The sequence below is a fragment of the Pieris napi genome, chromosome 7 (assembly GCF_905475465.1).
Source record: "Pieris napi chromosome 7, ilPieNapi1.2, whole genome shotgun sequence".
NCBI classification, from domain to species: domain Eukaryota; kingdom Metazoa; phylum Arthropoda; class Insecta; order Lepidoptera; family Pieridae; genus Pieris; species Pieris napi.
Window position 1 is genome coordinate 5,002,309 of NC_062240.1, and position 23,202 is coordinate 5,025,510.

Sequence of the window (23,202 nt, forward strand, 5' to 3'; positions counted from 1 at the left end):
TGCAAGAACTCATCAGTACCAATCTAGTGGATATTATGAAAAAGATACAGGATGTAGATTTTTTCGAATTTCAATAAGAATTAGTAAAAAAAGTCAATTTTCATATAAAAACCAAAATAAATCATAACTCTGCAAGGGTTGACCTTAGAGACCTCCCGTAGAACAATTTTTTGCCGCTGATGACCTCATCTATCCACGATGATCCACGACTTTTTGGCCACCCTGTATATCCCTGGGAACGATGTTCAAGAACTCTCTAGGCGGCAGCGCAACTGAGTAGCGATCGCACAATTCTAGAACGTGCGTACTAGCAGCTCCGTCCTTGACGTACGGCGTTCTAGAGTGCTCGGTCTAGCTTCCGATCTTCCCTCTCTCTCGCGTATCATTCCGTCCTTGTCCCACACCTAGAAACTTCGTTCTAGAACATTCCTTCATCAAAGGGGTATAACCAGGCCTGAAAACGCCTGAAAACGGGTTTGAAAAATCAAGAAACATTGCAGTCGACCCGTCTTCGTAACAATATATATTTTTATAAATTAATTTAGTACTCCGTACTTTAAATGCTCCACAAGGTATCTTCTTCTATTATAAAATTTTATTTCGCCTGCTATCACTCACTACAAATAAATGAACGACATAAATTCATCAATTGAGACTTAATAGAATTACTTAGAGAATCTGTATTTACTTCAGAATTATCCAGCAAATGCAGCGCGCAAGAACTAGTCAAGTTGCTCAATGAACTATTTGCAAGATTCGACAGGTTAGCTTCGGTGAGTTTATTGTTTCAAAATAATATTAAGTCATACGAAAATTAAATATTCCGAATAAAACAATCTAAAAGACTTCTTGAAGAAGCGCTTGCAGAAAATAAAAAAAGTATGTTCTATCCTAGTTGGCAATACCTTTAAAGCTTATATAGTAAAATAATAGATTTTAAGGCATTGCCCAAAAAACATTTTGATTTGTTCGAGATAACTCAATGTGTTGTGGCCGCTTTTTAACAAAGCTTAGAAAAGTACTTATTTTACAACAACGAGCTTTTTTAAGTATGATTCGTGAGTTATAAAAAAAAATAAAGCTTTTTTACTAATTAACTTTTTCATTTGTTCGTATATCGTATTTTGACACAACGGGCCGAATATTTTCAAGTCTCTTTCTTTAATTTTGGATAGCATCTTGGGGTTTTCTGAAACTACCCTTAACGTTTCACCGGAAATCGAATCCAGGACGGAATTTACGCCATGTTGGTCACATGGTGCCAATATGCCACGGTGGTATAATTGTGTTATTTTAAATTTTCGTAGGAGAACCATTGTCTTCGGATCAAGCTATTAGGCGACTGCTACTTCTGTGTGAGTGGTTTGCCAGAGAAGCGGAGCAACCACGCCTACTGCTGCGTCAATATGGGCCTGCATATGATACGAGCCATACGGGATGTACGATATAATGCACAGGTGAGTTTAAGGTCCTCTATCCTAGATGGGTCAAATGCGTCCATAGTATTACATCAGACAAGGTTTAAATATGCCGTTTTGAGTTCCTCCCCTTTAAATCGAAAAAATTTGAAAAACTTACGTAAACGTAATTTTTTTATTCTAAAATTTAAATGTTCAAGTAAATGTATTGTCTATGCCAAAATATCTGTTGTTCTCTTTCTATCTTAAGGCTTACGATTAATCAATTATTTATATTTATTAAGGTGGACTTAGACATGAGAATCGGCATTCACAGTGGTACTGTGTTGTGTGGCGTGTTGGGCCTTCTAAAATGGCAGTTTGATTTGTGGTCACATGATGTCACACTCGCCAACCATATGGAGAGCGGGGGACTGCCTGGGTAAAATATTTTGATAATAAATAAAACTTGCAATATACACGTTATTGAAATTCAATTTTACTTTTAAAAACTTGTTCTATATCTTCAAATTGTGAAAAGTATTCGCATAAAAACTACTCAAATTGTACTTGGATTGACAGAATTTCACCATTTTGAAAGTATGTACTATTTTATGCGAATTACCTATGTTAATATTATTTGTGATAATATATTCACCTCGTGAGCCTTATCTTGTCTTCTTTATTGTTTTAAATAATTCTACAATTTCGCGAAACAGCATTTTTAACAAAATGCGACGAAGCCCGCCATTTTTTGTACGCAATAATTTGCGTAAATGAGCTACACATCCCGCTTATTTAAAATTTGAATCTTTCCGAATTCGAATCAATGAATGACTTTCTATAAAATGACTGTGCTCATGATACTAAATTTAAATATAGAATCAATAATTATTAATACTTTTGAAAAAAGAACACCTTTGTTTTGTATTTAAATTTCCTATTTACTAATCTGTGGTAGTAGTGCCTGCACGGCGAAGGGCATTGGCGCCAATCGAAATCTATAATACATATTTTCTTTATAAATGTAGTGTAGTTTATTAGTGTTGGTAGAAAATATAATGGAATTTAACTGTAACTTTATGGATTATTTCCATGTATTAATTATTGAGATCATTGGGTATTGTCACTTACGTAGTGCATTTAAACTCTTTCTCAACATTATTTATTAAAATAATTCAAACAACACAACAATTTTGTAAACCGTCACAGCCACCAAATGTTCCTAAAGAAACCCAAATATATAAACAAATATGTATTATTGTATTGTATTTATTACTTATGAAGCAAAGGTCTTTTTTTCTTTAAATATAATTATTTGTATACAGTCGAGTCCATATATCAGCAGCAACACTAGAATGTTTGAACGGTGCGTTCGAAGTTGAAAGTGGCGACGGCCAGGCTCGTAATCCATATCTAAGAGAGCTGAACATCGAAACGTACTTAATTAAAAGCACAGAAAGACCTCGACCAACTAGGAATAGATCTCGGGTACTGTGAGTATTATCTTTTTATTTTATTATAATAGTACCCTTGTAGCCAAGGTATTTGTAGCACGTGTAAAAATTACTTTGATTTGAGTACCAATTAAATTACGTGCTTTTAAATATACGAGATGTGGTCCGGGATTTAAGTCCCTATTAACTTATGCAATGATCGTTGAAGCTGCAAAAAATGCGTTCAAAAATAAGTGGCGCTGCAATCTTTTTAGGCCTGGGCCTCAGATTTCTGTATCTGTTTCATGATCATATGTTTATCTAATAGGCCGTCGATTTTTTCGACCGTTGGAGCGAATGTTAAATGCGCACATAGAAAGAAAGTCCATTGGTGCACAGCCGGGGATCGAACCTACGACCTCAGGCTAGGCCAACACTGCTCTAAAAAAAATGCGTTATGTGATTTTTATAATTTGTTTTTAGTCCAAACCCACATCAAGCAAACGGTCAACCAACAAGAAGGACAAGTGGCAGCGTCGACGAAGAGTTGACTACTGATTGGACACCGGAAATGCCTTTTCAGAGTGTATGTATATAATTTTTTAAATATATGTAATTAGTATTTAATTTGTGTTTTTGCATTATAAGATTACACTAAGGTATGATCCATCAGTGGAGCGTGCTCAACATTACATATAGGTATATTAAAAAATAAGCGCGTGGTAGTAAGTAGTAGGCACGGAAAAATAACACTCGCACTCACTTTATAGGGAAAACGAAAGCAACAAATACATAGTCCACCAGTCTGTCCCATTCGCACGCCTAAATTTTTTTATATTTTTGAAATAACTACATAACTATATATACCTAGATAGCTTATAGAACAGTCTAGTCATAGACAATGTAATATTCTTTAGCTTTTATCTAAATTTTAGGAATCGGTTAACGGTGCATTCGTTACAAATATCTTTTCACTTTATAATATTAGTGGCAAATGTTGGATTTATTAATAATATCACCACTTATTAAATTCAATTCCGGTAAGTCACCACAAGCAGCACAAGTACGGCACATGGCCAGCCACCTCTCTCCTCGCTATTTTGTAGGGAGAGCGTCTAGATACATATAAGTATCGTATTAACCCTAAACGATATATTGAAAAGTACTAATAATATAATTATATTTTTATGAACATTTTCAGTATTTTAACAACAGCACGGGTATATTACGTCGTTGCCAAAATAGAAACAGTGATTTGCAAGAACTTGATATGGCGTCTATGACAGAGGTAAGTGATTTTTTGTAAATTGTACTTAAATAAATTTGGACCAACCTTGAAGAAAGTTTAAGTTATATTAATTAAGTTATAGTTTTTGTTCGTAGTTGACTGTTTCAAATTATAAACCAACGTTATATAGTAATAAATTAATACACATATAAACATTTAATATCAATTGTATATTTTAAATGTACATAAAAATAAAAGCATGCTTAAGCCAACAAGTGTTAACGATTATAGAACTTATTCAATTCAAATTTGCAAAATAAAAAGTCAAAAGCTCTAGGCGGAAAAATTAGTTAAATGTTTTTGAAAACACATCTTGGAACAATTTGAAGCATGTTCGCATTGTATTAAGATGTTTTGATATTTGTATGTAGTGATACTACGTCTATCCATAACTTGTGTTACACTTATGTTATAACCCGATGTGCTATATCCGATGCGCAGCAAAACTAGTCTATCTAGTGGTTGAAAGCTGGATCAACTTTTTAATGAATAGTATCTGTTTGTGTTTACCTTTCAAACGTTCATATTGTTTTTAATCTTTAACAGGAAGATGACATAATAAATCACTCGATAGAAGTGAGTAGTAACCGTAAAATGCGGATAGAGCACATGCGACCATGGTCTCTACACTTCCGGGAGGCTTCGTTGGACGATCAGTTCGGACAATTGGACGAGACAACATTCAAATCAAATGTCATGTGCTGTCTCGTTCTCTGGCTGTTTATACTATGTGTGCAGTTTATCATGCATTATAAGTAAGTATTTTTATAGGTAATAATAATACATAGGCGTTGTTACCAAGGTTTAAGTTTACATCTGTTCTTCGATATTTATTTTATAGACAGGGTAATCTTTCTGTGACTGGAAAATGTCGTCAATTTTTGTTTTTGAAACGGGTCGGTGTTTTAGGAGGTTGTAGGAAACGTGTCTGTGAAGTTAGCAGAGCACTTACCAGCAGAGCACAAAAAAATTAGAGTTCTGGCAGCACACTCAATAGTTCTATAGTTCCTGATAGTTTTTAGAAAGAGTTCTGGACTTTTTAGTCCAGAAAATAATTTTTTTTTAAATCTTAAAATGCTCTGCCAGCTTCCCGATCACAGCAGAGCATTTCTTACCGATTTCGATAAATAAGGTCTCATTAAAACAATCATTTCAATTGTAACAGTTCCCTATCATTTAAATCCAAAAATAAAAAGGTTTAATTATCAAAAAAAAATAAAGAAGAGTGAGAGAAAACGAAATAATGAGCATTTTTGAAAGATTTTACTAAATGAAAAAAAAACCATATTGTACAGACATGGGAACTCCGAGGTTTCTATTAGATATTTTAGATGTCTAGGCATCACAATTAAATCCTAGGCCAGAACTCTTCGCTTTCTCTCAGCAGAGCATACCTCTATGATGAAAATTGGCAATTTTTTCATTTATTTTAGAAAAATTAAAAAAAAAATAACCTTTTGGGTCTAGACATGAGAACTCCGCGGTTTCTATTAAATCTTTTAGATGTCTAGGCATCACAATTAAATCCAAGGCCAGAACTCTTCGCTTTCTCTCAGCAGAGCATACCTCTATGATGAAAATTGGCAATTTTTTCACTTATTTTAGAAAAATTAAAAAAAAAATTAACTTTTGTGTCTAGACATGGGAACTCCGCGGTTTCTATTAGATCTTTTAGATGTCTAGGCATCACAATTAAATCCTAGGCCAGAACTCTTCGCTTTCTCTCAGCAGAGCATACCTCTATGATGAAAATTGGCAATTTTTTAACTTATTTTAGAAAAATTAAAAAAAAAATAACCTTTTAAGTCTAGACATGAGAACTCCGCGGTTTTTATTAAATCTTTTAGATGTCTAGGCATCACAATTAAATCCAAGGCCAGAACTCTTCGCTTTCTCTCAGCAGAGCATACCTCTATGATGAAAATTGGCGATTTTTTCACTTATTTTAGAAAAAAAAAATTACCTTTTGGGTCTACACATGAGAACTCCGCGGTTTCTATTAGATCTTTTAGATGTCTAGGCATCACAATTAAATCCAAGGCCAGAACTCTTCGTTTTCTCTCAGCAGAGCATACCTCTATGATGAAAATTGGCAATTTTTTCACTTATTTTAGAAAAATTAAAACAAAAATAACCTTTTGGGTCTAGACATAAGAACTCCGCGGTTTCTATTAAATCTTTTAGATGTTTAGGCATCACAATTAAATCCTAGGCCAGAACTCTTCGTTTTCTCTCAGCAGAGCATACCTCTATGATGAAAATTGGCAATTTTTTCACTTATTTTAGAAAAATTTAAAAAAAATTAACTTTTGTGTCTAGACATGGGAACTCCGCGGTTTCTATTAGATCGTTTAGATGTCTAGGCATCATAATTAAATCCTAGGCCAGAACTCTTCGCTTTCTCTCAGCAGAGCATACCTCTATGATGAAAATTGGCAATTTTTTCACTTATTTTAGAAAAATTAAAAAAAAAATTACCTTTTGGGTCTAGACATGAGAACTCCGCGGTTTCTATTAAATCTTTTAGATGTCTAGGCATCACAATTAAATCCAAGGCCAGAACTCTTCGCTTTCTCTCAGCAGAGCATACCTCTATGATGAAAATTGGCAATTTTTTCACTTATTTTAGAAAAATTAAAAAAAAAATTAACTTTTGTGTCTAGACATGGGAACTCCGCGGTTTCTATTAGATAGTTTAGATGTCTAGGCATCATAATTAAATCCTAGGCCAGAACTCTTCGCTTTCTCTCAGCAGAGCATACCTCTATGATGAAAATTGGCAATTTTTTCACTTATTTTAGAAAAATTAAAAAAAAAATAACCTTTTGGGTCTAGACATGAGAACTCCGCGGTTTCTATTAGATCTTTTAGATGTCTAGGCATCACAATTAAATCCTAGGCCAGAACTCTTCGCTTTCTCTCAGCAGAGCATACCTCTATGATGAAAATTGGCAATTTTTTCACTTATTTTAGAAAAATTCAAACAAAAATAACCTTTTGGGTCTAGACATAAGAACTCCGCGGTTTCTATTAAATCTTTTAGATGTCTAGGCATCACAATTAAATCCAAGGCCAGAACTCTTCGTTTTCTCTCAGCAGAGCATACCTCTATGATGAAAATTGGCAATTTTTTCACTTATTTTAGAAAAATTAAAAAAAAAATTAACTTTTGTGTCTAGCCATGGGAACTCCGCGGTTTCTATTAGATCGTTTAGATGTCTAGGCATCATAATTAAATCCTAGGCCAGAACTCTTCGCTTTCTCTCAGCAGAGCATACCTCTATGATGAAAATTGGCGATTTTTTCACTTATTTTAGAAAAAATAAATAAAAAATAACCTTTTGGGTCTAGACATGAGAACTCCGCGGTTTCTATTAAATCTTTTAGATGTCTAGGCATCACAATTAAATCCAAGGCCAGAACTCTTCGCTTTCTCTCAGCAGAGCATACCTCTATGATGAAAATTGGCGATTTTTTCACTTATTTTAGAAAAATTAAAAAAAAAATTAACTTTTGTGTCTAGACATGGGAACTCCGCGGTTTCTATTAGATCTTTTAGATGTCTAGGCATCACAATTAAATCCTAGGCCAGAACTCTTCGCTTTCTCTCAGCAGAGCATACCTCTATGATGAAAATTAGCAATTTTTAAACTTATTTTAGAAAAATTAAAAAAAAGCTGCTGCTGAGAGAAAGCGAAGAGTTCTGGCCTAGGATTTAATTGTGATGCCTAGACATCTAAAAGATCTAATAGAAACCGCGGAGTTCCCATGTCTAGACACAAAAGTTAATTTTTTTTTTAATTTTTCTTAAATAAGTGAAAAAATTGCCAATTTTCATCATAGAGGTATGCTCTGCTGAGAGAAAGCGAAGAGTTCTGGCCTAGGATTTAATTGTGATGCCTAGACATCTAAAAGATCTAATAGAAACCTCGGAGTTCCCATGTCTGTACAATATGGTTTTTTTTTCATTTAGTAAAATCTTTCAAAAATGCTCATTATTTCGTTTTCTCTCACTCTTCTTTATTTTTTTTGATAATTAAACCTTTTTATTTTTGGATTAAAATGATAAGGAACTGTTACAATTGAAATGATTGTTTTAATGAGACCTTATTTATCGAAATCGGTAAGAAATGCTCTGCTGTGATCGGGAAGCTGGCAGAGCATTTTACGATTTTTAAAAAAATTATTTTCTGGACTAAAAAGTCCAGAACTCTTTCTAAAAACTATCAGGAACTATAGAACTATTGAGTGTGCTGCCAGAACTCTCATTTTTTTGTGCTCTGCTGGTAAGTGCTCTGCTAACTTCACAGACACGTAGGAAACGCACATAAAAATAAAGTTCCATAGATACATATCGTGATTCGAACGCAAGACATCAGGGATGAGGGTCTCTCTCTGCCTTTTTATAAAGCTTTAATCTTTCTCCATTTATCTAGTAATAAGTAGTTGCATCTACAATACAATGAAGTCTAATCCTAAATGGGGCTATATGTATGTAAATATATATGAATACTTCTACTGATACTCAGCCCTGACTTTATATTAAATATAACTCAACAACAATCACAATGGCCTTGGTTAGGGCTGGCCTGTCAGGGTTTCCACTAATCCAGATCCAGATCTTTCCTTTATTTTGGAGTACAAGCACAACTTCCTGTCCACCATTCATTAATTCAATAATTAGTCATTAATTCTAGATAAAATATTATTATTTCTATTTGTTAATTCTGTCAAACTGTAGCGTCCAAATCTTCCAATCAGATAGTACTGAAAAATGTATATATATGCATCAACATCGTACATCGACTGTAAAATTGATTGTAATTCATCGTATAAACCCTTGTTTAATAATTATAATTCGTTTTAAAAACCGATTAATATAAATAAACGCGCCATTATCGAAGAATTTTTAAAGTATTTAAGTTTATTTTTCCAGTTGTATTTGGTTGGTAGTGGTCCTACTGGTGATGACTATACCTTTGGTGATGTCATTTGTGCTCGTGATGGCCGAGGAGTTCCCGAACTACCTCCCGCGACTCACCAAGATGTCTGCGGCACTTAGTGGAAATCGCGTGCGCAGGAATGTGCATATCTGCTGCTTCGTCACTATTATGTCTATATCCAGGTATAATCTATAAAATAGTGTAGTGTTTATAAACCTATGGGTTGAGTAGAGATCCTAACTTAAACATATTATTTATATTTCAATTAAGGCCCTATCCCAGCACGAAATGCTGTGTCAGTGTCTCGGGGTGGACTGCGGTGCGCAGTGGAGGCGCGTCGCGCCAGCCCGTAATAACAATTAATTATGAAAAACATTACATTAATGTAATTTTATCATTTTTTTTTATCTGAAATGGATTACTTGGCTTGCGATTAAATATATCGTGTAAATTTCAAAATTATGTTCTATATACATTTTCGTCATAAAATGAATTCAAAGTGTTAAAAATTGGCTATGTTTGGTTTTTTTTTCTATCGAGCGAAGTTATTTAAATCGTGTATCGATCTTTCAAAATGGATACATAAACTACTCAACTCCACCATATATTTTTTCCATTTGCCCTTCTTCAAGAAACGATGACGAAAAATGGAAAGAAACATTGTACTATTTTGGAGCCTTAATGAACAGTATTAGCTGTTATTATAATTCGAATTTCTATGTCTTATGTCAGTGCTAGTAGTTAGGTATTAAGATTTTAGATGATACTTCATTTCAATAAAAAAATATTTTAACCGTCGACGACCAGTCACTTTGTGACTCTTGCTTCCTTGCTAATGCTTAGAGATGTGGTGTCTCTCTGCATCTTCTACCGCATTTACCACGGAGAGTGTTCAGAGGAGTTGTTTCTACCAGGAGCTGAGTTTCATCATCGGCTCTTACATTTTTACGGCACTTTTTACCATCAATTTATGGAAGCAGCTGAAGTATTTCCGAATCAATTCGGCTATGAATTCTTCATGAGACCGTAATTCATTCCTAAAAGCCTTCCGATAGTACACTGTAAAAAAAAATTATATACTGTTTTTTAACTATTCAAGCATATCATATATAGTTAAGAAACAAATCAAATAAACATAATAAAAGTTATGGGATACTTGCAGTGTACACAATTTAAGGTTTCAAATACTTTCCTAGACACAATTACTTATTTATATACAAAATCGTAACGTCTTATGCGCGTTATGTCGATCGTTAACACGCAATAATGACTCGTATTGGATATAGAAACAGTGAGGGAAGCCAATAACCTACTATCAACTACCCTCTTTTTCCAGCACCACGAAACTCTACATCTGCCCAGCATCATTTCCCACCAACAACTTCACAGCTAACATAACAGATGACGAAGTCAAAGCCGGCGAATGCTATCGACCAGAGTACGTGGTGTTCACCTGGATCCTGTGCCTTGTTGCTCTCACGTCCATACTAAAGCTGTATTACCTGATCAAGACCTGCCTGGCGATCATCAATGTTGCCATGTACTCCGTTCTACTATTTATCTACTATAACGTCTACTATTTCGACAGCTTAAACACGAATACGTAAGTTTATTTTTTAAAATTGAAAAGTCAAGTGACCTACCTGACTCATATAACCAGAAATATAACGATATCACAGGTTTGTTTTTCGGTGAACCATTAACTGTTTAGACAAAGTACCCAAATCACTTACCAGCCTAGTATGTCAAACAGTTGCAGAAATTTGTCTGCCTCGTGTATATTGCAATATTGTATCCTCTTCAAAAATAGTAGACAGAGAAAGAGTAGAAAGAGAAAGAGATCCTCTACAAAAATGTTCTGACATAATTTTTTGATGAAATCAAAAGAAAAAAGTTACTAAGCAAAATAGGATTTTTTTTTCACATTTTTACATATAACTTTTGAATTTTGGCTTTATGATAAAAAGTCACACATACATCATTGTAGGCAAAGCGATTAGCTACAAAATATATCTAAACAAATTTTTTGGATAGCTTAGGAGAAACGTGATTTCACCCCATTTTCCAATATGGCGGCCAAGGCGGCGGCGGCAAGGGCGCCAACCCCACAAACTTGGAATTAAATTTGTATTGACCCCCCCCCCTACATGTCCTTTAAATAAAATTGCGTCCTCTAACAAATGTTCAGCAAAATATGTAACAATTCATTGGACTATTATATTATATATTACTCGTAATAATAGCCTTTTCTGCCAGTTCTTGACAAGAAATTCTTCTCCGTTGTTCTAAACAATCACCAACTATTGTATTCTACATAATGCTTGTAAATAGCAATCAATCAAAATAAATCATAGTTCTAAAAATAATAAAAAAAACAAATATTTTGCCTCTATTAGCAGTAGGCATGTACAATGTACATTGTACATACATTATATTGTGAACTAAACGCAAATTCAAGCAGACGCATGGCTAGCCATCAAAACTTCTATATTATACAAAATATACCAAAATAGAAAATGAATTTTCGAATTGCAGGCAACTCCCATTCTACGTCCAGATGATGATCCTAATGGTAATGTTCCTGGTGATCGTGGTGTACCACGCGCGATTGGTGGAAGTAACATCACGGCTGGACTTTCTCTGGAAGCTGCAAGCAGAGCATGACCTCAAGGAGATGAAGGAGACGCAAAGGATGAACCGGCACCTCTTGAAGCATATATTGCCTGATCACGTGGTGAACCATTTCCTAAGCAAAGACCGGTGCCCTGATGTAAGTTATAGATAATTATTCATAATAAGTTTGCTGGTGTTGATTAAAATATATTTTAAGTTACATTTCGTTCGAAACCTTAATTTCATTTGAAATTATAAAACTGTTCTCGGTTTAATTTTATAACTTAAGCATTTGGATAGTTTAAAACTTGTTTAGATGATTTTTTTTATTATAATATTTAATTTATACACCCTCGAAGTATCTATATATAAGCTGTGCATAAAAATGATAATACATGAATGAATGTAAAATTAATTGGCAGAATTTCGTCGCTGCAAAGCGATACTTACACGGATAATACGTAATTACTTATGGTAGGGGAGCCCAAGAGGGGATTTCGGGATTTACTAAAGCGCGGCAGATTAATATATAGGGGGATACCTTGTACCCGGTTAAGTACCTCCACAAAATATGAGGCCCATATATAAGGCCGCGCGTAAAGGAGACAGGATCAGATTAGTAAAAAAAAATTGACCATCAGAAATTCCCGAGCGCGTCAGATTAAGGTAGGGTGAGTTAATTACATCCTAAAAAGTGTATATTCCACTAATCTGACAATTTGAGAGTGACGGAAAAAAAGGGGAGGGCAACAAAGTTGTAAAAAAAAAACGTCATCTCGACATTCTCGAGCGTAGCTAATTTTTTTTTATTTTGAAGGAAATAATTCGAGAATAATGAAAAATATATAATCTGACGATTTCCGCAAGCCGAAATAACAAAAATTCGTCGATAAAGTTAAATGCGTGCAGCTGCGTGATGCCTACATTTCCTTAAACCGATCGGAATCTACTAAACGGCGTTCTAAATATTTCCCTCAAAATTACATTTCCTGTGAATTTGAACCGATGCGGACCGATAGATTTTGAGAAATTTTGAAAAATCTTAAAAAAATAAGAAATATTTTTTTTTAAAGTGGTTTCTTTATCGATCAACTTCAAAAACTAATCCGCCTTTGAGCTTGAAACAACCACATCGATCGCCACCAAGCTGGTCAAAAGCGGTTGATTAGTTCGAGAGATATCGTGAACGAAAGAAACCCGAAAAAGTGTTTTTTCGGGATTACTCCGAAATTTGTGGTTCGATCAATTAAAATTGCAAAATTACTTATGATGATGATAAAACTGCGTCGAATGCCGCCAACCGCGTGAAAATTGCTTGATCCATTCAAAAGTTATTGCGGTTTGAAAATTCCAAAAATAGTGTTTTATGAAACTTCTATCAGACTTTCGAGCTGGGAGAGCTCAAATGCATAGAAATGTTATTTCTTTGAACTCAGCGAGCTCAAAATATCAATTTTAAGCGCCCAGGAATGGAATTAGTGGGAAATTGCAGGGATGGCCCTTTAGGTGTACCGTTTTTCTAAATTTTTTTTGTCAGATCAGGCGAATCCCTCTAGATAATCGTCAGATTATGACACAGTACGTTTAGAACATAAAGATGAACCACATATATCTTAATCTGACGCGCTTGAGTATTTCAAAATTGCGTTTTTTTTTTGCAAATTATGAAAATGGCCGTGGGTTTGCGTCCCATCGAAATCGTCAGATTAGTGAATGAGAGCTTTTTTTTGGTGCACTTAACACTCCCTTAGAAAATCTGACGCGCTCGATAATTTTTATTTCTTTTTCAATTTTCAACCCTTAAATACAACCACCCGCATCATGCAAACGATCAGATTAACATACGTACATTATTAAAAATACGTAGGGCATTGATGCTATCAATATCTGACGCGCTCGAGGATGTCCATGCAACAGTTTTTTTTTACATATTTAACAATCTATAGCCGCTTCCCCCACCGATGAAAAGGTATATGTCATATAATATTTTTTTCTTCTTATTATCTAAGCTTTGCATTCCAATAGGTCTCTACGACGCTCGAGTAAATCCCCATTTAGCATCGTGGGCTCCCCTACCATTATGAAATTGTTATGTTTTAATTTGACAGGAGTTGTACTCACAATGGCGGGACGAAGTAGGCGTGATGTTTGCGGGTATTCCCAACTTCCACGAATTCTACTCGGAGCAAAAGGCCGTGGACTGCATGCGACTACTCAACGAGATTATTTGTAATGTACCTTTTACATATTTGTTTCAACACAACTCATCTTTATTATTTAAATCTTTAAAAAAGTATTTAATTTTAAATCACCTGTTGGCAAATCAAATCAGCAATATAAAACTTCCAAGCACATGTCTAATTATAAATAAATATAGCCTTTATTGACAATCTTGTAATTTACATTTTATCTTATTTCTACTTAGTTATTAACGAAATTTTTGTTAAAGTAAATGTAAATACTATCATATTATTTCCTATTAGACACCGGTTTCTTAATCGTCTTGCTTTTCAGCATAGGTCTCCCCAAGTGTTCTCCACAAAGATCTATCTCTTGCTTCCCTCATCCATGTCGCTCCTGCCATCTTTTTAATATCATCTTCCCATCTACGATGTTGTCTACCTTTACTTCTCGTTTTATGTCTAGGGTACCATTGCATAACTTCTTTGGTCCATTTTTCCGTATTACTTCTTATCAAAATTATTCTCGTCTAATTAAGGCAATTAAATTATTTATTCGGTGTTAAAGTATCAAAACTTATAATCTAAGGAGTCCCTCACGTTATAAAAGCACCGTGCTTAATTGTACTTCGGATCTTGGCTATGGAAAGATAATAATAATTAGAGGTCTCAGACTGTTACAACAATATATATAGTATTTTCCTAATAAACAATTTAATTAAGTATACATATTTGTTCTATAGTTGACTTTGACAAACTGCTGATGCAACCACGTTTCAAAAGCATTGAGAAGATAAAAACAATTGGTGCTACATACATGGCTGCTTCGGGCTTAAATCCCGATCATAAGGTAAGACCCAAGAACTATATTTTTGACTCTATATTTTTCCAAAGTCTATGTTTCTGTTTACATGTTTATGATAGTACAAATTGATTTATGAATAATTTATATTTCAGAAAGGAGATGATGATTGCGAACATCTTTGTGCTTTAGTGGATTATGCCTTCGCTCTTCGCGATGCGTTGGAAGAGATCAACAAACACAGCTTCAATAAGTTCCGCCTTCGAGTTGGTAAGAATTTCTTGAAATCAATATTAAAACACAATATATTACCATTGTTTTACTGAAATAAAAGCCAGCACGCTAAGTTTTTAACATTAATTATTTAATTTAGTATTTTTTTATAATTATATTTAATTAGCTACCCGCCAATTTCGCACGGGCAACCGTTAACTTTCAAAAACTATAGCTTCCTTATAAATCATTCTGTTGAAAGCCCAGTAGCTTTTCAGTAGCTTTTGACTTACTCGCGAATAGATAAACAAATAGACGCGGCGGTGAACTTCCTTTTATAAAATATAGCTGATGCGAGTATCAACATTTCTCTACAATAATCTATAAATATACTTCTCATCGTTAATGCAGTGTTCGTAAGAACCTTTTTTTACTTACTTTTCAAATCCAACTACCGACACAGTATTTTAACTTTTCGCCTTTGACACTCACATAAACGGGACGCTTTATAATATTATTAAATATAGATAATTATATAAAATAATAGTTTTAAAACTGATTTCCTGAATCCGCATAATAATTTTGGATTTATTTAAAGTACGACTCAATGGTATGTTTTTATTTTTTTCACTACTAAAAATTGTTCAATGTAAAGGTATCAGTTGCGGGCCATTAGTGGGCGGAGTGATTGGTGCTCGTAAGCCCGTGTATGACATATGGGGCAACACGGTGAACGAAGCCTCGCGTATGGAGTCCACTGGAGCCATGGATCGCATACAAGTCACCAAATACACTAAACAAGTGAGGATTGTTTTTCTAAATTAATTTTTTTTAAGACGATTTTTTTAATTTAAAGTTGAGAGAGAAATTTTCTCTGAAGCATTTGTTACCTTGGTGACAATTACTTTATTGGCGCCTTCGAATAATTTGCTAAAATAATGTAAAAGAACTTACGATCCTACGCGAAATGACGCTTCAAACTTCTAATACATTAACGACTGACATCGAAAATAATCACAATTCTTATCAAGGTATATAATAAGTATATTATATGCTTTCTACTCTTAACTATATATACTTATTACTATATAATAGTAATTAATCTATTACATAAACTTGATGAAGAGTTAAATTAACTGGACTTCGGTTGGTTTGCCTTATGTTTCTTTCCGTATAGAAATTCAGCGAAGAGCCTTTCAGCGTCTCCATATACTCAATTGTATTATTAGCAAATTTAATTATCCGTAGATGTTAGAGCGTCGCGGGTACGGCGTGGAGCTCCGCGGGGCCGTGGCGGTGAAGGGCAAGGGACACATGGAGACGTGGTGGGTGAGCAGCTGCCGCGGGAGGGGCGCGGTGCCACCCCCGCACCCACCCGCGCCACGCTCCCTCGCGGCCCTTGTCTACACCATGCTGCAGGCCAGGCGAAGGATCTATACGCACCCTTTGGATGTGGCCAGTAAGTGTTTTGTTCTATAGAACAGAGGGCAATCGGGCAGGAGGCTTTTCTGATGTTAAGTGACACTCAATTCCAGAAGGCTTGCGATTGCGTTGCCGGCTTTTTAAGAATAAGTTTTAAGCCAAAAGCTTGAAGCATAGATGTGAATATAACGCGTCGTTTTATCTATATCTAGATCATAGTTTAGGTTTTTTTTTGGAATCAGAGGCACGCTGTTTCGCCAGATACTGCTTGGTTAGGAGGAAGTCTGCGCATGTGCTTTTAGTAACTTAAAAACTATTTCTGCGCACCTACGGACACAAGCTACACTTTTACGGGAATTATAACGCTAATTGCGTAAATTTTGCTATGCGCTTAGTGAACACACTTGAAGGAAATGCATTGCAAAACTTGTGCCGGAAACTGGCTACTCCCCTTTATTTGTGCATAACAACTAAACTAATATTTGTGCCTTTACTGATATAAAATTTGCAGAGTATATTTAAAAACCACTAAAATAATACAATACATATATTTATAGCAACCAGTGACAGCATTCTACGTCGACGCACGGCACGGGCAAGCCGCCCAACTAACTTAAGGCGCGCGCACACACGACATGAACAGAGCACCACGTTAGTATATATTTTATCAATTCTAGCTGTCATCAATATTAAATTTTACAGGAAATAAGATTTTAACTAATTCAGTTTAAGATACGCCCTGTTATTTCAGTTTTTGGTTCGCTATAGATCCTACAATGTGAGATAAATAAATAGGAAATTGTAGAAAAACCATTGATAATACAATATTTTTGACCCCTCACAGCTCTTGAGTTAACATGTCTATAATTATAAATATTTAATACTCAGCAACGGTCTTGACGTGGAGTTGGGGATCCGGCCGCACTCCAGCAGCATGGTGTCTCGAAGACCCCACATGGCTCCCCCCGTGTTGGCCAGCCTCTCTGCCCCACACACTCCCACAGTACCCCACGACTCCCCGGAAGCTATCCCCACCAAACTCGGTATCGGAGCTCGTTTAAAAGCCGCCAGCTTCTCCTACAAAACCAGGCCTAGCCTTCGGTCTTCGAAGATTGTGGAAGATAAGGAAGGTTCTGGAAACTCCATATCGAATGGGGCACCGGGCTCCTTCCGCTTCCGTTCCGTGACGACTGGCTCCTTCTTCAGAAGCAGGAAGGAGAAGAGGAGAGAAGTCAGCGAAGAGAGGGAGGTCACAACTCGAATGTGAAGGTAGGATTTATTACTCGTAGAACTTGTCTTTGATGTTCGTACACATTAATAAAAAAGTTATTTAAGTCAAATTGATAACCACCTCTTTCTTTTTTGAAGTCGGTTAAAAATTTTAACATATGAAAGCATAATTACCTTAGTGGACGATCCGTGTGTCTTGTTGATACTATACGTTTATATTCGTTAAAGAGAATATCTTAAATGTTTTAGGATTAAGGTGTATCGTTCCTTGCTCAGAAAATCTGTGTCGATCATTTTGACATAATACTAACGTAAAATATCTGCGTCAAATATTTGTATGAAAATGTACGTATGCCAATATTGGCACGATTTACTATACCTTTAAATTCCTTTTATATAAAAATATGAAAAACTTATTTGCTCTAATAATCATGGTATGTTATAAGATTTTTCATACGAATAATTGATAAATATTAATATGAGTAAATAGTTCATGTAAAATTATCGAGCTGCTTATTTATGTGTTTAAATGAATGATTTGAATGTTAAGGGCGCAGGCTTTAAGTATATTAATTATATAGTTATTTGTTACATCCGAGTTCTATGTTCAACCAGTCGTAATTACAACGTGTCGTTGATTTAAGAAAATCTTCGGCACGTAGCAATTAGTGATATTTTGGATAGAGGACCGGTGATCAGTGCCATTATTTTGAAATGATCATACTTTAACATATTCAAAGTCGCACAAATACACTAGAAAGCACAAAAAATTTGTTGCTTCCATTTAATTATTCATTCGTGTCATTAGATTTTAATTAGTGATAAATACGTGACAAAGATAATCTAGCAAAAGTAGAAATGCCAAAGTTTATATTTAATTTAGTTTTATAAGATTTAAAGGGGATGTCAAACGCTAAGTCTTCCAAAGGAAGAGATAGTCAAGTATTTACTGTGTATTATTTATTACGTTAGTGTTAAAATGTGCAATGTGTAATTGAGTTGTTGAAATAATGTGTGTTTGGGACCAAACGACATTTGATTTTCTAAGTTTTATAAACCATGAACGTAAGAATGGATATCAAATATATCTCATCCACCAAACAATATATAGTTCTGACATTAAGGAAATACTTACTAATTTTTATTAACTAAATGTATATAAAATTAGTCATTTATATTTTATTAATTATGTACTTATTTTAAAATCTGCAATTCCATTGTACCAAATAAAATGATCTCTTATCTGTATATATTACTGAGATCTGATATACGTAATGTGTAGTCAATGTTTTATAGATTTTTGTATTGATGTTAGATTTTAACAATTAAACTATGAAGCCAAATATTTAATTAATAATTGTCGAAATGTATCCACCTAAAACAGAAATATACTTTTGAAACTGTACATTTTGTTTTTATATTCAGCCAGGCTAGTCTTCTAATTAAACATACTACTATCAAGTGCCATTGGCTCGGTAATAAAGGCGCAGCAATCCTTCGCTGGTCAAACACAGTTGCTGGCAATTTACTGAACTTTTCTATAGTTGTCAAGTTTCATATACTTCAGTACGACAGCTCACTTAAAGTATACTAATTTCGCGCAAAACTAACAGTAACAAAAACAGTACAGGTTCTAGAACTTTCTGGGCAGAAACAGTTCTGAGTAGTTGATTAACATTAGCGTACAATTCTAGAACGTTTTGCTCTAGCATCTCTTCGTCCTTGTCGTACGTGTTCTAGAGTGATCAGTCTGGCTTCAAGTAAGTTCCTATCATTCCTTTCTCTCGCGTATTATTCAGTGCAAGAGAGATCATTAGCTGACGAAACAAAACCTGCGTGACTGATATATATGGTGTTTGGTAAGTAAAAAAAACGAATTTCAATAAGTGTAAAATTTATTGCTTTTAACTATAACTATACAAATCTATTTGAGATGTATATTAAATACAACCATAAATAAATTAATGTCTTAAATTTGGACATTTCTTCATCTTTGTCTCACTTAAATAATAAATTTAAGTATACTTAATTTAACTTTCAAATGGTCTGTAATTGTAAAAAATTACATTTGATTTTAAAACCATAACCGCAAACAGATATTACGTTCCTAACTCCGACAAAATGAATTTTAATACTTTTAGTAAGATGTCAATAAATAAATCATTTTGTAAAAAGCTAAACCGAACACTGCCGCAATCTATATGACATCAGCGCTGGATCTAGTTCAAAACATTTATTCACAATCATAAACTTTCGGCTTGCGATTCGAAATTCATATTTCTGCCTGGTTTTGATAAGCGTGTTAAACGAACTATAAGCTTCAAATACTTTTTAAACCTGAATAAATTAGACAAATTTGGCCTTACTATTACACGAAATAAGGGTGAGATTCAGAAATATAGAGATAGATATCTCGAACTATGACTCCTATATGTCGAAAACAATTACTAAATAAATAAATTATTAAATATTACCCAGGTTAGACCGGTATATATTTCCATGGCTACCATTATTTTTATATCAAAATAAGAATGTAACCATGGTAACAACTATGAACTTCTTACGTTTTGTAAAAGGCCGTTAGTATTTGAAGCTTCTAGTACGGTAAGGAATAAGGCTAATTTAGTTCCTCTGTCACACTTAATTTCCAAAGGAAAGTGGCAACACGCAAAAGTGGTACACGGTAAAAATAAAACATCATAAAGCAACCTTCTAAGACAAGATAATATTTCGGGAAATCTTTTTATTATTCATATATTTGTTAGGCTCTTGTTAACAATAGCTGTTTGGAATAGATACATTAGGATGTTAGGCCAATATTAAAAAAAAGTTTTAAATTGCGGAATGTCTAATTTTTGTACTTTATTTAACGCCTATAAAAATATTTTTGAACATATATCTAACGTCAATCATATTGTTCAAATACCTTGTTTGTCAATTTCTTTCATTTAAGTATATCATCAGCCACATCGAGCTATTGTTGATTTTAAATCAATTTTTTATCTGTTTTTATCAATATACAATATATGGCACAAAGACAGGCCCTATGACAAGAAGTTCCCATATAATTTAATGTTTGGTTTCTAGAATTTGTTTAAACGAATTATCTAACAATTGTGACGAGATTGCATCATCGGAGTTTGCAGCACTTCCGTCCACCTAGAAATAATAAGAATAAAGTTTGTAATTGTTATACATAAAAATATTAATAAAGGCATATTTTTTAGGTCTGAAAATAGACCTTTTCGTCGTTGTTGAATGATAACCTCCATCCAGAGAACCAACCATCGTTAAAATATTATTATGTTTCTGTCCATACTTTTGGATGACTTAGACAAAGGACTTATTTATCTTATAAATAAACAAGTCTTTATTTCATGATGATAGAGTCTGGCTAGTGAAAGAAGATAACGAAAAAGCGCGGCAAATTAAAAAAAAAAATTAGTATGGTATCCCTACCAGTTTGATATATTTTGCGGATTAAACTTACTTGATACTTGATTTTATTTCATAATTTTTTACATTGATACTAACTGTAATTCTATGAAATTAAATACTATACACATTTAGTCTTTTACTATTGATACTTAAAATGAATAGCATTGCATGGAAAACTAAACTATATTTATTATAAAACACAACTTTATTCGGAATAATCAAATCCTGCGAAAGAAACGAAATATTCTATCAAATAAAACAAAGTTACCCTTTAATGATTCGGAAAAAATATATAATAGAAATAAAAATGAGTAATTGCATGAAGTATCAAGACAAGAAATTCAATGAAATTCTGTGTTGCCATCCGAAAGTTTTCAAATAATTCAATTATCTTCTTTATAAGGGTCTAAGAATAAAAAAATACTTGGATTTTTGACATACGATTATCATTTTACAGTGACGTCTTGTCGTAATTTTTTTCATTAATTGAGCATCTATTTATTTTTAAATTTAAAAATTCCCTTGAAAATCACTACTCAGTACTCACCTATTGTAGGTGAAATGACTATCTGCTCTGAAGAAGTACACGTGACTCTTGTACTGCAGCTTGAACACGAAGTCCTTTTCAATTCCGTCGGTAGGCGAGGGGGCGCTTACACTGTACCTATTATAATAATAATAACTAAATAAATCATTTATTCGATTAGACCAATGCTAAATAAAATTCGACAGATGATTCTTGACACTTTTACAAATGACAGTTAAAGTTATGTCAAAACAGTGTTACCTATTTTTAAACTTTCTATAAATCCAATAAGGTTTTGACATAAGTCTGGACTTTGATCTGAATCATGTTTTCTTTTCTTGTCCTAAATATGACCATTCTTCCTTAAAGAGATACTAAAGAAGTATTTCTTTAGTATCTCTTTCTGTTCCCCTTCCTACCAATATTTCTTTACTTCTTCGAGATTTAAATCCCCTTGTATAGGTCCGTTTTCGAAAGCTGGCGGGTTCACAGTACTCACACTAATGCAATTTCACATACAGTATGTTTCAAAATATGATTTTTTTGCCATGCTATACATTTTAGTCCACTCTGGTTTTAGTCAGGTTGGGTGGGTTGTAAATAAATAAAAATGTGTCAAATACATATAAATTTTATGTGCATACGAGGGTGGATCCAAAAGTTCTAAGCCCGACCAAGAACGTATAAGAGTAGTTTGTGTAAATAATTTTTCATTTTTCGACATAAGCTCCATCTAGCTCAACACACTTCACTTTTACTTCACTAACTATTCTTTCAATACTCCTCTTAGAAACCCCAATCGCATCTGATGTCAAATTAAATATAATTTTTTTTCATTAAACTGTTTTTATTAAGATGCTTAAAATAATTAAAAACATTGTGCACCATTTCACGAGATTGCCCTGGTAATGTTTGAAAAAAGATCAACATGTATAAAATAATAATAATATAATACAGTAAAGATCAACATAAACAGTAGCAAAAGAAAAACAATAACTGTCTCTTTTATACTCATAAGCTTGACCGAGCGCGAGAGAGACGGACAGTCTTTTCGTGATGTATTTGTGATTGTATTTCAGTTTGACATCACGTCTCGCGCTTATTCACAGACACTACACAAAGTGTAAATGTGTTGAAGCCGCCAGCTTTAGTTAACATACCTATATATAGATTTATAAGTATGTTTATTGTAAATAATAACATTAAACTATAATTTTGTTTTATTTTTCCCCTTATGTAACTATTCTGATTTTGTTGTAAATTTAATGCGTTTCTAATCATTTATGTTCGGTCGCGATTAGTTTCCTTCATTTTTTATTATTCATCAACTGTAAATAATTAAAACAGCTAATTATAAAAATCTTATACTTGACGCTGGCTAATGCACAAACCGTGCCAGAGCCATAAAGGGAAAAAAAAGTCTGGACTCTGGACCTTTTCCTATGTTTGATTTAACTAATATTATAACAAAATCTGTATACATACCCTAAAAGCGGCAAGGACGCGAGAGGTGTCTCGTCCTGCCAGCTCTTGTAGAAGAAGAGCGAATAGAGCGCGAACACAACCCATAGCTTCTGCCAGCCGTGCGAGTTTTTGAACTTACGTAGTAAGTATCCGGATAACTGACTCTGAACAAATAAAAATATGTAATATTAAATCGAAATAGAATAAATCAATGGCGCTACACCTTTTTGGGATTCAGAAATCTGAGGCC

At 34.0% G+C, this 23,202-nt stretch overlaps 2 protein-coding genes across 5 annotated transcripts in view; one reads left to right on the plus strand and one right to left on the minus strand.

Annotated features, from left to right (window-relative positions):
* The window catches only part of LOC125051233 (adenylyl cyclase 78C), a 73,423-nt gene extending 54,519 nt beyond the window's left edge, over positions 1 to 18,904 (plus strand). For both annotated transcript variants that reach the window (XM_047651445.1, XM_047651447.1), the window contains exons 14-30: positions 694 to 773; positions 1,308 to 1,457; positions 1,703 to 1,839; positions 2,726 to 2,893; positions 3,317 to 3,419; positions 4,035 to 4,121; positions 4,668 to 4,876; positions 9,058 to 9,246; positions 10,401 to 10,667; positions 11,600 to 11,834; positions 13,786 to 13,906; positions 14,601 to 14,707; positions 14,815 to 14,929; positions 15,528 to 15,673; positions 16,121 to 16,331; positions 16,852 to 16,945; positions 17,183 to 18,904. In XM_047651445.1, the coding sequence (XP_047507401.1) occupies positions 694 to 773; positions 1,308 to 1,457; positions 1,703 to 1,839; positions 2,726 to 2,893; positions 3,317 to 3,419; positions 4,035 to 4,121; positions 4,668 to 4,876; positions 9,058 to 9,246; positions 10,401 to 10,667; positions 11,600 to 11,834; positions 13,786 to 13,906; positions 14,601 to 14,707; positions 14,815 to 14,929; positions 15,528 to 15,673; positions 16,121 to 16,331; positions 16,852 to 16,945; positions 17,183 to 17,561 (2,798 nt within the window). In that variant the 3' untranslated portion in view covers positions 17,562 to 18,904. The remainder of the gene's footprint in view (positions 1 to 693; positions 774 to 1,307; positions 1,458 to 1,702; positions 1,840 to 2,725; positions 2,894 to 3,316; positions 3,420 to 4,034; positions 4,122 to 4,667; positions 4,877 to 9,057; positions 9,247 to 10,400; positions 10,668 to 11,599; positions 11,835 to 13,785; positions 13,907 to 14,600; positions 14,708 to 14,814; positions 14,930 to 15,527; positions 15,674 to 16,120; positions 16,332 to 16,851; positions 16,946 to 17,182) is intronic.
* A 1,595-nt stretch (positions 18,905 to 20,499) lies between these two features.
* LOC125050831 (FERM, ARHGEF and pleckstrin domain-containing protein 1) overlaps positions 20,500 to 23,202 on the minus strand; it is a 71,512-nt gene continuing 68,809 nt past the window's right edge. For all 3 annotated transcript variants that reach the window (XM_047650870.1, XM_047650871.1, XM_047650869.1), the window contains 3 exons: positions 22,974 to 23,116; positions 21,510 to 21,626; positions 20,500 to 20,683 (listed from right to left, as the gene is read on the minus strand). In XM_047650870.1, the coding sequence (XP_047506826.1) occupies positions 20,632 to 20,683; positions 21,510 to 21,626; positions 22,974 to 23,116 (312 nt within the window). In that variant the 3' untranslated portion in view covers positions 20,500 to 20,631. The remainder of the gene's footprint in view (positions 20,684 to 21,509; positions 21,627 to 22,973; positions 23,117 to 23,202) is intronic.